General features: G+C 54.3%; 1 protein-coding gene across 1 annotated transcript in view; it reads right to left on the bottom strand.

Moving 5' to 3' along the window:
* RGS10 (regulator of G protein signaling 10) overlaps positions 1 to 10,609 on the bottom strand; it is a 34,364-nt gene extending 23,755 nt beyond the window's left edge. Inside the window, exon 1 of the mRNA XM_004579776.3 lies at positions 10,477 to 10,609. Within this exon, the coding sequence (XP_004579833.1) occupies positions 10,477 to 10,525 (49 nt within the window). The 5' untranslated portion in view covers positions 10,526 to 10,609. The remainder of the gene's footprint in view (positions 1 to 10,476) is intronic.
* Between the last annotated feature and the right edge of the window lie 2,569 nt (positions 10,610 to 13,178).

Consider the following 13,178-nt stretch of genomic DNA (forward strand, 5'->3'; position numbering starts at 1 on the left):
AACATGTCAAGTTACATGTACAAGTGATACTCCAGGCGCCTGGCAACATGGCACATTATAGGAGTCCCTGCTCTTCACAGAAAGGAGAGCTGAGGGTGGCGGCGGGGTGGAGACTTGCCTTGTACCAACATGCGCCTCTCCCACTCATCACCCCACACCTGGCTCAGTGTCCCCTCCCAGGGAGCCCAGATTCAGCCGCCCACCACACTGTGCTGTATCCATCTCCCTTCCCCTGTCAGATCATCTGGAGCAAGACTGGGATTTGACTTGGGGCGTAAGACTTAAGAAAATTGCCAAAACACTCAGGCATCAAGATAAGCCATGTTTTCTGACTTTATTTAAATCCAAGCGGATATAAAAAAAAAAATTCAGTGAGCCAAATAGCCAAAGCTTACATAAAGACGAAATTAATCTGGCTGCTTTTTCCTTTCATCTGGGTCCCAGCATCTCACGGTCGCCTTTTCTGTCTGAATTTACAAACTTCTGATGTTGAGTTCCTCGGGGAGGTTGGTGCGTTCATTTCGCTCCTCGCTGTCACTTGATTCCTGGGAGTGTAGGCCAAGGTCATCCCCCGCCAATGCGTAGACAGACTGTACGATGGTGCCGCTGGCTCCTTATCCCCACTCGCTGACTCTCACAGGCCTTCAGGCCCAGAGGAAAGGACAGCGACCTCCAGCTAACACTAACAGGGGCCACAGACAGGCCTCATTCAACAGAATTTGATTCCTCACTGAAGTCAAGGAAAAAAATCACAGAATGTCACTGTGGCTGGCTCAGTTCTAAACCCAGCTAAAGCAACTCCAACGGTTAAGACCCAGGCAAAATCTGTGTGTGTGTGTGTGTGTGAGCTAGCTCCCCCACTCAGGGTCATCCCACGGCCATGGAGGGGAAGCACACCAGGCCCCCAGCGGCAGGCCTGGCACACACACACTCCTGACAAACTCAGCACGTCCTCTTCTTCCCTAGACAAGTTAGCCAGAACCTCTCCGGCTAATCACACTCTTTGCATTGTTGGCATTAATGTTATTTTTTTTAATTTGTTTATTCATTTGAAAGGCAGGGTTCCAGAGAGAGAGTTTCCATTCCTGGTTCATTCTCCAAGTGGCAGCAACAGCCAGATCTGTGGGGTTTCTATGAAGATGACCATCCAGTGTTCTGGAGGCCAGTCCAGCCACGCTTGACAACTTGAGGCCAAGTCCCTGTCCCCAAGGTGAGAGGAACATGCAGCACTGAGCATGTTTCAGGAACCAGAAACTTGTGCCTCTGTGTTTCTTTGTCTTGTTAGAGATTTATTTGTTTTTATTGGAAAAGCAGATTTACAGAGAGAAAAGACAGAGAAACATCTTTCACTCCAGTTCACCCCCCAAGTGGCCGCAAAGGCTAGAGCTGAGCCGATCCAGAGCCAGGAGCTTCTGCTGGTATCTGATGCAGGTGCAGGGTCCCAAGGCTTCGGGCCATCCTCCATTGCTTTCCCAGGCCACAGGCAGGGAGCTGGATGGGAAGTGGAGCTGCATGAATCAGTGCCCATACGGGATCCCGGTATATGTAAGGCATGGATTTTAGCTACTAAGCTGCAGCACAGGGCCCGCCTCTGTGTTTCTTAACGCACAGGCCTGTTGGGGAGACGGGGAAGCTGACACACTGTGCTCCCTAGTACAGAGCACAGGCATTGCTGGAACGCCTGAAACATGCACCTCACTGTGGAATCTCTTGTCCCAATCAACTTTTAAGTAGATGTGTGCCTCGTGGGGGAGACACTCAAGGATTCCCAAAAAATGTGGGGGCCCACGGGCCATCCGTGAGCCAGAGTCGCTTTAGCAGACAGCAGTCTGACAGCAGTCTGAGTGAAGTTTGCTTCTGAATCAGCTGTGTGGCTTTGTCCACAGTTCCTTACCCGTGAGGGCTGAGGCACAGGCCCTGCTGGGGTTCTGGATTCTGCTCTCTTTTTATCTGAGGCCAAGTTCAGCCAGTGCATGTCAAAATCCAGGTAGTTTCCCAGATGCTGGGATGAAGAGATGGATGGAATATTTTAGTCCCAGCAGAACACCATGGGTCATAGCTCTGATAATATTAAGTCTACTGTGTTATGGAATTAATTTTCATTTTTAGCTATGTGGCTGCTACCTATTTCCAGCAATATCTCTCTCTCTCTCTCTTTAAGGCATTTATTTACACAAGAGGCAAAGGGAGAGAGAGTTCTTATCTTTTGGTTCACTCCCCAAATCCCGGGACTGGACAGAGCCCAAAGCAGAATCTGAGAACACAACCCAGGTCTCCCACAGCGCAGGCAGGAATCCAATCACCCAGCCTCCCCAGTCTTCATCAGCAAGCAGCTGGAGTCAGGTGGCAGAGGTGGGTCTTGAACCCCAGGGCACTGCAATATGGATGTTAGGGCTTAATCATAACCATTAGGACAAACGCCAGCCTCGGAGTACAGACTGACCTCGACTGGCAGTCTCTGCAAGGCCCTTCACTTAATGGCATCTCTTCTTCAAGTCATTACCCGCCAAGGAGATTGATCCACCCGCTCTGGTCCAGCTCTCAGCTCTCAGCTGTCCCTTTACCTAACAGGCCATGTGCAGTACTCAGGGCCCTCCCCCCGAGAGACTTCTGCTGCTTCCCTACAAGAGCCAAGAGTGGGATTTCTAAAGACCACAGTCAGTCCATCGATGTATATGCGAGATCAATGACCTTTCTTTAAGTAGCAAGCAATCAAGCTTTTGAACTTAAGAGTTAAGCAATCGCAAGATTTCACAGCTGCCCACTTCCTGGTGCTTCAGCAACCCCCCATCTCTTTCCACTGGTAAAAGTGTCCATTTAGGAGGATTCCGCCAGATGTTGCTGGAACGCAAGATGGAGGCAAAGTGCTCAGCCCACCGCCGAACAGCTTCAGATAACACCTCAGATAACACCGGCTCCCTCTTTGGCCTGCTTAGCTGCCCTGGCCTGCTATTTTGTTCCATTATAAAACACATTTGCAACAAATAAAGGATATTTTGTTGTTGTTTTTTTAAGTGCCTGAACTCTTTTACATCATTTTAGACCTTTCAGTTTCTGCATGTCCAATATTTGCTTTCAAGAAATTCATCTTCCTATTCAATCTGTCATCAGGGAATACTTGAAGAGCTAAGGTTTCCAAAAGTGTTTGCCACATGCACTGCATACTGCGTGGAGCTTTCTGTGTGGGTTCAATCACCCAGTTCTCACAAAAGTGTCCAACACGCTCTCCCCTTCCAGATGAGACAAGTGACGCACCCTGGAGATGGAGAATGCACACCAAGGCCCCCGCTTCAAGAATGCAGGAACACAGATGTCTGTTCACCTGCTCACCCACACAGGCGGAGGGGGTGGCCATGGTGAGGCTGGCCACCCGGGTGTCCCGTGGAGAAACGAAGTCACGTGAGACAGGTGTGAACCTCTGGCACACACGTACCACGTGCACACACTGTCCACTCCTGTCTGACTTCAGGAACATCATCATTTCAAAGACAGGCATGGTACCACAGGGTGGGGGGACAGGGAGCAGAGCTGGCCGGGCGCAGCCTGTGGCGTGCCACATTACAGATGCTGTCACATCATACCGAACAGGGACCACTTCCAGATGCTCATTGCTCAGACTCGATCCTCACAAGGCATTTGTGATGCTGGTTAGAACAAAGTGCTCATGGCCAGGGGTTCTGCTTTTTAAAAAGCTGCAGCAAAGTGTGTGGCCAGTGAGACCCCCATATCCAGTTTCTCAGCCTGTCCATCTTAAGTACACCCTGCCCCCTCCCATTCAAACTCACAGCACGGCAAAGAAAACAAAGTCAACATTCCAGTCCAGGTAAAAGCTGAGACGTTGTCCCTGTGTTTGCAACTGGCTCACAGTCACCCACACACTACACTCCCTGCAGACACTCTACTTGGGGTTCAAGTTGCAAGGAAAGTATACAGCCCATAAGACATACTGAAAACCTCCCATCACCCACCCTATGTCAAAAGTATTACATTAAGAAACAAAAGCTACCCCAATTTCAAATCAGCAGTCACTGGTTACCCCTGGTCACATGTAGAAAGCTGCACAGGTCATGGAAACACTGTATCGAAAGGTGACTTAAGTATGTGTCCACTGAGCACCTAGCTCGAGAGAACTCCCAGCAAGGCAGGGCTGCAGGAAACACAGTGAGCAAATAACCACAGGATAACCGTAATGGGAGCCGGCATCCAAGACAAGACAGCGCAAGAGGGTGGTATGGCTGGGAAGGGGCATGGTGGCATCCTCACAGGAGGGCCCAGGCTGCAGAGGAATTCAAGCACCCACAGCGGCTCCTCAGGGTCACCTGTGCACCCCTGTGTCTGCCGGCACACTCCAACCTCCCACTCCTTCCCCTCCCCAAGCCAAGAAGCAGGCCAAGGCCATGGGCAAGCTGAGGACACCAGCTGCAGGGGGTGGGGAACCCATTCCTTACGTTCCATGCTCTGGGGTCCACACAGACCAAACTCCACAGCCTTCGGGGAGCCGTGGTACTCGTGAGCACTCTCGGGAACGAAGGCAGAACAACCCCAACATCCTCTTCTGACTGGACTAAACAACAGATGGCCACAGTCTCCAGCCTCCGCCAGAGGGAAGGAAATAGGCACACCCACAGCTGTCTGCAGCCACCTGCAGTCCTGGCTTTCTAGGCAGAGCCTTCCCCAGAGGCGGTCATGAAGACCCGCCACGGACAGGCTCCTGGGCCCAGCGACCCTGAATGCCCTGTGGAGGCCTGTTCTCAGCTCCTCTCCCCAGCCCCCTCCACCTGCCACCTCTGGCACCAGTCAGACATGTCTGGAGAGCGAGGGCAGAGCCTACCTTGGGCTCGGCACGGCGTCTGGCACTGACGTGTGTCCTACCCTGATCAATGTTGCCCAAGGAACAAGCAAAGCCAGGACTGGGTGAACAGAGGGTACAGAAGGAAGGGCGACACTTGACAGACACACCTGTGTTCACTGTGCATGTACCAGATCCCATCTCTGCTTTCCAGCAGCCCCGGGGGGTGGGGTCATCATTGGCCCCATTTTACAGAAAAAAACTAAGGCACAGAAAGGTTAAGCAATTGACTACTGCTGTTACTGCTACTACTACTAATAATAATAATGTTACTACTAATAAGAGGAACAGGTTCTGTGGCACAACACCCACATCCCATCCAGAATCCTGGGAGGCAGCAGTGATGGGTCCAGCATTTGAGTCCCTGCCACTCACAGGGGAGACGTGGAAGGAGCTCCTGGCCCGACCCCCGTTCTATGGTCATGTTGGGGGTGAACCAGCTGATGGGAAGAAGTGAGCTCTTAGTCTCCCTCTTGCTGAGCCATTCAAATAAACACAAATAGAATAAACAACTTTGAAAGAAATCAGGTTTGGAAGGGGAGGAGCTGAGACCCCCCCCAGAGGAAAGCTCAGGGGAAGCTGCGTGAAATCAAAGGTAGAGGACAGAGCTGTGACACAGCTGCCAGCGTTCATATCCCAACTGAGCCCCATCCTGCTCCTGGCTAATGTGCCTGAGAAAACAGAGGATGACTCAAAGGCTTGAAACCCTGCACCTGCATGGGAAACCCAGAAGCTCCTGGCTTTGGATTAGCTCGGCTCTGGCCATTGCAGCCATCTGAGGAGTGAACCAACAGATGGAAGGTCTTTCTGTTTCTTCTCTCTCTCTTTGTAAGTCTTTCAAATAAATAAGTAAATCTTGAGAGAGAGAGAGAGAGAGAAAAGAGAGAGGAGAGGGAGAGAGAGAGAGAGGAGAGAGAAATGGAAGGTGGGAACCCTTTCCCCACAGCAGGGAAAGTGACCTAAGGAGACCAGGCTGGTGAGAAGCTGACCCGAGTGGAACATGAAGAAGCGGCAGAGGGGACAGAGGAGTGCTATCTGAGCCTTGGTCAATTCGGTTGTCCGTGGACTAGATCCGACCTGGCTGTGTGCCTCTTTTTTTTTTTTTTTTAAACAGACAATGGTATTTATGGTCGTCCCCTATGTGAGAATCAGTTTGTCTCAGCGTCACTTACCTGCAAGACAACCACAGTCCCAACATACTCAGTGGAAACTTCCAGAAATAAGTCATTCGTACTTCTAACTTTATTTCAGTATGTTACAGTGGTTCTGTGTCAATCATCAGTTGCTGCTGCGAATCTCTCACTGTCCCTAATTTCTAAACTAAACTCCAGCACAGGTGTCTATACAGGAAGAACACAGCATGAGGGTGCCTGACAGAGGATGGGAAATGAGTTACAAGATAAACTTATTTTGGTGCAGACATTTTCAAGATGTATGCATGTTTTTTTTCTGATTATTGGCAGGTCCCAATGTGTACCGTGGGTTTGGGACCACCCACAGTCTCAGGCAGGCACGGCGCTCAAGAGCCACGCACAGGAGCCCTGAGCAGCAGTCTTCCTCTTGTCCCTGCCCCCAGCCGCCTAAAGCTTCTAGAAGATTCTTGGGCATCAGGCCAGGTACCTGGGATTCCATCTCTCCTGCTGTTTGGGCTATTGGAACGCCCTTTTGGGAAATGATAAAAATGGATGGTAATGGCTTCATTTGTTTTTAACTGGAAAGAGGAAGAGTGGGCAAGAGAACAGCCATCAGCCCTCCAGCTGGCTGGAGGCCATCTCAGCAAGACGACCACGGAGGGGAGGCTGGGCGCGGCAGGCCCTACCCTTCCAAAGTGGTCAGCACTAGAAAAGCTGCCAAGCTCTCCTGAGAGGAGGGGGCCGCTGCTGCTCAGACAGGTTGCACTCGACAGCCAGTGGCGGTCCCTCACTGGGCAAAGCAGAGGTGGGGACGTCCAGCTCCCCAGGGAGTGTGAGGGGTGTGAAGAAGCAGGCAGGTCGGACTTTGACCCAGCACTTGCAAGAGTTCCCCCCACTCCCAGACCAAAGGGGAGGGGAAGTGGCCAGCAGGGGAATGTGCCCCTCAAGTCTGGAGGGACGGGTTCACTGTAGGGGACACCTCCCACCAGCCGCCTGCCAGTCTGGGCCCCTTCTGCCACCCTGGGCGGCAGCAGCAGCCAGGAGCTATCTAAGGGAAGCAGAAGGAACCAGAGGGTAAATTTAGTGTTGTTTAAACAGCAAGTTCCCGGAGTCCAGCATCCAGGGGCTGTGAGCGTGACTCAACTTGCAGAGGGAAGTGACTGTTCACCCAGGAAACTCTAGAAAATGGCCACCTGCCTTGGACCCCACATGTTCAGCCAGTGAGAGAAGCAGGCCGTAGAGCAGCTAGAAATCACACTAGAGACAAACACGACCTGCCACCACGCAGCTGCTCTGGGGGCCAGGGCTGGCTCCTTCGCCCCAGATGCTCATGGGCCAGCCACACACACCTGTGCCTGGACTAGCCCCACCTCGCTGTCCCTGCAGCTCCAGGCCTGGGCCACCAAGGATCTGCTGGGGAAGTCTCCCCTGAGGCTGGAGCTGCTGGTGAAAGCAAAGACATTAAGTTGGGAGGCCAACTGTCAGCTCTAAATAAAAACTTAAGCCCCACCATAAATCTGAAACCATTCCCAAGGGTTTAATGAGATAATGTGCAACAGGCCTGGGTGGCCTGCCTAGCAGGGGAAGGATTCCCCTAACTGGCACCCGTTGGCCTGGCTGCAGGGTGAGGGTCCAGGGTGCAGCCCAACCTGGCGGCTTATCAACAAAGCCAGGAGCCATGGGGGTGGGATAAGCAGACAGACTCCTTGCAGGGGGGTTGCTTCAGTGGCCCAAGAACTGGCATGCCTGTCCCTCTTCCCATCTCCAAGTTACAGTGGTTGGGTCTGGGGCTGAGACCTGGGAACCTGCATTTATCAAGACCCCTTCACCCTCTGTGGTGGGTAGAACACACTTTAGAAAAGAATAGCAAGGCAAATTGGGGAGTCCCATGTGGAAAGCCGGGTAACATGGGATCAAAACTGTGAAGGTTTGAGCTAAGGTCATGTCTTGAGTAAAGTTTTGGCCCAAATCCCAGGAAAGGCCTTAAGACAAGGTGTTGGGGAGTGGGGAGGGGAGGCAGGGCAGCAGCCAAGTTCAAATCAGGGGTCCCACAGAATGGGTAACTTGACGCAGGGTCTGAAGGCCTCCTCGGCTGGCCCCTCCATCCCCTGAGCCTCTGTGTGGTGAGGGCTTGGCTCGCCACCTGTCCCATTAGGGAGAAAACACCATAACCCTAAAAAGTACAGCAAACCAAGACCCCAGCTATCCGGCATGCCCCAGGATACTGGTCACCAGGTTTGTTGCCCTCAGGGCTGACACTCGGCCTAGATGGTAAGCCACCTCATGCTATAGTGGGATGCCTGGGTTCCAGTCCCAGGTCCAGCTTCCTGTTTATGCACACCCTGGGAGGTTGTGCCAGGACCAGGGGCCCTGCCATCCATGGGACAGACTCAAGCCGAGTTTCTCAGCTCTCAGCTTCAGGCTGACTCAGACCTGTTTACTGCTGGCGTTCGGGAGCAAACTAGCTAATGGAGGTTTCTGTCTCCCTACTTCTCAAATCAACATTGTTGCCCTGGGCTTGGCACAATAGCATAGTGATTGAAGTCCTCGCCTTGCACGCACTGGGATCCCATATGGGTGCTGATTCTAATCACAGCAGCCCCGTTTCCCATCCAATTCCCTGCTTGTGGCCTGGGAAAGCAGTCGAGGACAGCCCAAAGCCTTGGGACCTGCACCTTTGTGGGAGACCAGGAAGAGCTCCTGGCTCCTGGCTTTGGATTGGCTCAGCTCAAGCCATTGCGGCCGCTTGGGGAGTGAATCATCGGACGGAAGATCTTCCTTTCTATCTCTCCTTGTCTCTGTATATCGCCTTTCGAATAAAAATAAAATAACTCTTTAAAAAAAAATTTGCCATAAAGTAGCTAACTCTACTGATGTCCCTAAAACTGTCCTCAGTTCTTTCTAGGGATACAGACAGGTTAGAGGTAAAAGAATACAAATCCATATTAACTCCCTGGACTCAGTGGTTGTTTTGGGGGATCCCGGCAGCCACTCATGGTTACTATGCATTTATTATGTGACAAGCTTTATACAAGGGGCTTTGTGTATTCCCATGTATTCAATTCCACCACTTTATGAGACCCATTTCACAGATGGGAAAACTCACAAAGGGGCTGCTGGTATATCAGCTTGTAGTGTGTATATGTGAACAAACCTGGATTTTTAGCATTTGCTGATTTCCATAATGTAAACATCTCGTCACACCTCATTTCAAGCTTCCCAAATAGCCAGTCACTGGCTCCTGCAAGCAGTGTGCAGGACGAGGACGAGCCTAGCAAGGCACTGGACATCCCTGGACGATGGCTACCACCCTCCCTTGCTATGCTTGTCCTCGTCCCACGTCCTGCCTACTGAATGGGAAGCACCAGATTAATGCATCATTTGATGGGCAGGCCCTGAGGGGTGCTTCCAGAGATGGGGGCTGCTGCGGGGCATCACCATCTTGCATCTTGGTCCCCACGATGCACAGAGGGAAGTTCCCACGGGCAGGGGTACAGGTAAGATGGGGTCCCAGCTACTCAGATTCCCATCTCTTAACCACAAAGTTCCCTGCTAAAACGCCATGCTCCCAGGAAAAAGGAAACGAACCTGCATCACCAACCAGAAGTGAATCCTGCGGTGGATGTCACAGGGCCACTGAACTCAGACATGCTCCCCAGCACCTGCTGGGTCTGACTTAGGACAAGTTACCCAACACCCACGGCTCCAGGTCCCTCTTCTTTCCCTTGTTGGTCCAGACCCCCGCAAGCATCAACAGCAAAAGGCTAAGGGGGTGTAACATAGAGTTGGGGGTGGGGGAAGAAATCTCTGCAAGGGTTTTTTGTTCTCTCAAGTGGCTCCCAACTGCGGTCAGGTCGGTCCCAGGTGACAGCCGGAGGAACCCTTCCCAAAGTTAGAACGTGGCTGGCGTCAACCACAGACGCGCCTTCGCCACCTAGGGGTTCTGTCACCCACGCGGTCCCACATTTCCGCTCGGCGGTGCAGAACCTCAGCCCCCGCCCGCCCCACCGCTGGCGCTCCAGGCCCCACCGCCGCCGCCGCCCAGGGGACGCCGGGCTCCAGCCGCGGCTGCTCCCGATGCACGGCATCCGTCCCACCCACGCCCGCAGCCCAGTGGATTGTAGCGCAGGGAAGCCGTCCGCTGAGGAATCTGGATCCCGCTCCATCTCCAAAGTTTGAGAGTTTGCATCTCCTTCTTCGCCCAAACCATCACTCAAAAGAAAACTGCCACCGTTCGTCTTTCAAACTTCCTCCCCGGGAGCCCCTCCAGGTTCTGGAGCAAGACTGAGCGTGGAGAAGCGCGCGGCCGGCAGGGTCTCCCGTCGGGGCGCACTGCCCAGCCCCGCCCGAGCCCAAGAGGGAGGGATGCCCCGCGGACAGCACCGGCCCGGGTGGCTCCCTGGGGCCGCTGGGGCTCCCCGGGGCCGCTGGGGCTTCCTGGGGCCGCTGGGGCTCCCCGACCCTCCCAGCACGCCGACCCCGGGAGCCGCTTACCTGACGGCGGCCGCTTCCTGCTCAGCCGGCTCACGGCGCGGTTAAACATCGCCGCGGGCACACGGGGAGGAAGGAGGAGCAGGCGGCGCGCGGCTCTGAGCCCGAGCAAGGCGAGGAGGAGGAGGAGGAGGGCAAGGAGGAGGAGCCGGCTCAGCGCCGCCCCGGCGCGCTCCGCTCCCGCCCCGCCGCCCTCCTCCCCGCTAGGCGCCGCGTGGCGCGCTCCTTGCGCCCTGCCTGCCCCCACCCCAGGGTGCCAGGAGCCGGCCCCGCGCCCCGAGTAAAACGAACGCCCCGGGTCTTGGTTTCCCTGGGTGCGTGTCCTGAGGTCCATGTAACCTGCGGCGAGGCTTGCCCGCCCAGTTTCCAGCTCCCGCGTTCTCCCTCCCACTCGCTGCCCCAGAGAAGTGGGTACGGCGCCGGGACGCTCGGCGCGTCGTGGCTCCTAGCGCGCCTTCGTGGGCGGGCGGCCGGGGTGGGTCACCCCCTGATCACGGATCCGGACGCCTAGGCCACGCCATTCTGCGCAGTCCGTTCGCGGCCTGCCCTGCGGCCTTGGTCTCCTGGCCCGCCAGCCTCGATCCACCGAGCGCAGGACCATGCACGCCGCGCCCGCAGGTGGACGGTCGCGAGACCCGGGTCTCAGTGCCCGCACGCGAAGAGAAACGAGTGACCACGGGTGGGCGTCCTCTGCCCGGCCGGAGCCCTGGCACTTTCTCCCGCCCACCTGGCGCTCCTGGGCCAAATTCTGCAGAAACCCCTCTGGCTCATTTTCTCACCAAGAGGTTGAGCGACAACGCGGGTGCGCAGAGGACTTCTCTAACTTTGGGGACGCGTGGGCGCAGCCCCCGAAGGGCCTTGGCGCTTGAGTAGCTCAAGGGTCCACCGCGCTGGCTGCGTGTCACCTGCTCTGCGCCGCCACGCGTGTTCGTGCCTATTGTCTGCTTCTTCTGCAAACCAGCCCGAAAAGGGCTGTTATTAGCCTCGTTTCCTCGAACATTTGGTTTGCAAGGAATTGTCTTCTTGGCGACTTTTCTCTTTGTGTATCTGGCTTTGTCTCCAAATTAGTCTTTATTTTTAGCTGTACTAATTGTTATTTTTCTCTCCGGGCCCCGGTCCTCGCCCCGCCACCCTCCCGCCAGCCTGGTGCAGTATTTGCACTGGCTGGCACTTTCTTTCATGTCTGCTATTCTGAGCTTCCCGCCCGCCCTCCCTGTGCCCAGCCCACCGTCCCTAGGCCACCCCAGCTCAGGCCCTCCTCCGTGGATGTGTCTCCGTTCTCCCTCTCCCCTTCATCTCTCAAAGTCCTTGTCGCGGGTGTTCCCGTAGCACCATCGGCTCCCCCTCTGTCTCCTCTTCCCCCTCACCAAAATGATTGGAGCAGAATTCCAGGCTCCTGAGGGTCACAGCTGCTGTCAGCTGCAGCTGCGGAAACCATGGTGACTTAAGAACAGGGTTGCAGCCTGGCACACCCTGGGCTAAGTGACCCCCCTCCCGCCCCGCGGCCCTTGCACTAGGAGCAAATGTCCGTCTCAGCGCACTCCTCCGGAAAACGCTGACCGAGGCCTGCTTCCAGATGAGCTCATTCAGTTCTAACAGCAATGGAAGCCTGGAGGCACACACACCTCCCCGGAAATGCCTGGAAACCAAACTGAGACCCTTGCCTGGGAAATAGGGAAACTGACAGGCACTGCCGGATGGGAACAGGCGCTGCTGGATGGAAGCAGGCTCAGTCAGCTCCCGACTGCCAGGTCCTCCTTTCCCACCAAGCCCACACACAACACTGGCATGGTCTAGACATGCCTGAGTCCAGGCTTCTTTATAAACAAATGAGAAGATGACAATCTCAAGTCATGCTTACTATCCTATTAGCAGACCACACCCATGGCCGAGGTCTAAAATACCAAGCTGGGGTTGGCCACCATGGCAGAGCAGGTTAAGCCTCTGCCTACAGCCCTGGCATCTCACATGGGCACCGTTTCATGTCCTGGCTGCTCTACTCCCCATCCAGATCTCTGTGGCCTGGGAAGGCAGTAGAGAATTAACCAAAGCCTTGGGACCCTGCCCCAGCATGGGAGACCTGAAAGAAGCTGCTGGCCCTTGGTTTTGGACCTCCTAGTTCCGGTCATTGTGGCCATTTGGGAAGTGAACGAGTGAATGGAAGATTGCTCTGTCTCTCCTTCTCTCTCTGTAACTCTGCCTTTCAAATAAAAATAATAAATCGTTCTAAGGAAAAAAAAATACCATAGTTTCCAACTTTGTTTTGGGGACACAGAAAGACAACCTTCATGAAGTTGTTACTAATATCTGTGTTACGTTTCTAAAGAGCCAAAATCTTTCATCACACACTGCAGACAGGCAAGCATAGTGATGCAAGGCTGGCGCCCCATACGAACACAGGTTCAGGTCCCCAGTACCCCTCTCTGCTCCAGCTCCCTGCTACTGTGCCTGGAAAAGCAGTACAAGAGGGTTCAAACGCTTGGAAGATCCAGATGGAATCCCAGGCTCCTGGCTTCTGCCTGCCGCAGCCCTTTTGGGGAGTGGAAAATACAGAAAAAAGCTCTTGGCATGAAGTCTAGAGACCTGGCCTGTGTGCCCGCAGACGCCTCACAGCTCCATAAGACAGAGCAAGGAGTGAATGACTCCTGCATCCCAAGAGGGTAGCACTCAACAGCAATAAACAAAAAAGCAGGTAGCATGGTGCC

The sequence above is a fragment of the Ochotona princeps genome, chromosome 13 (genome assembly GCF_030435755.1).
Source record: "Ochotona princeps isolate mOchPri1 chromosome 13, mOchPri1.hap1, whole genome shotgun sequence".
Classification (NCBI taxonomy): domain Eukaryota; kingdom Metazoa; phylum Chordata; class Mammalia; order Lagomorpha; family Ochotonidae; genus Ochotona; species Ochotona princeps.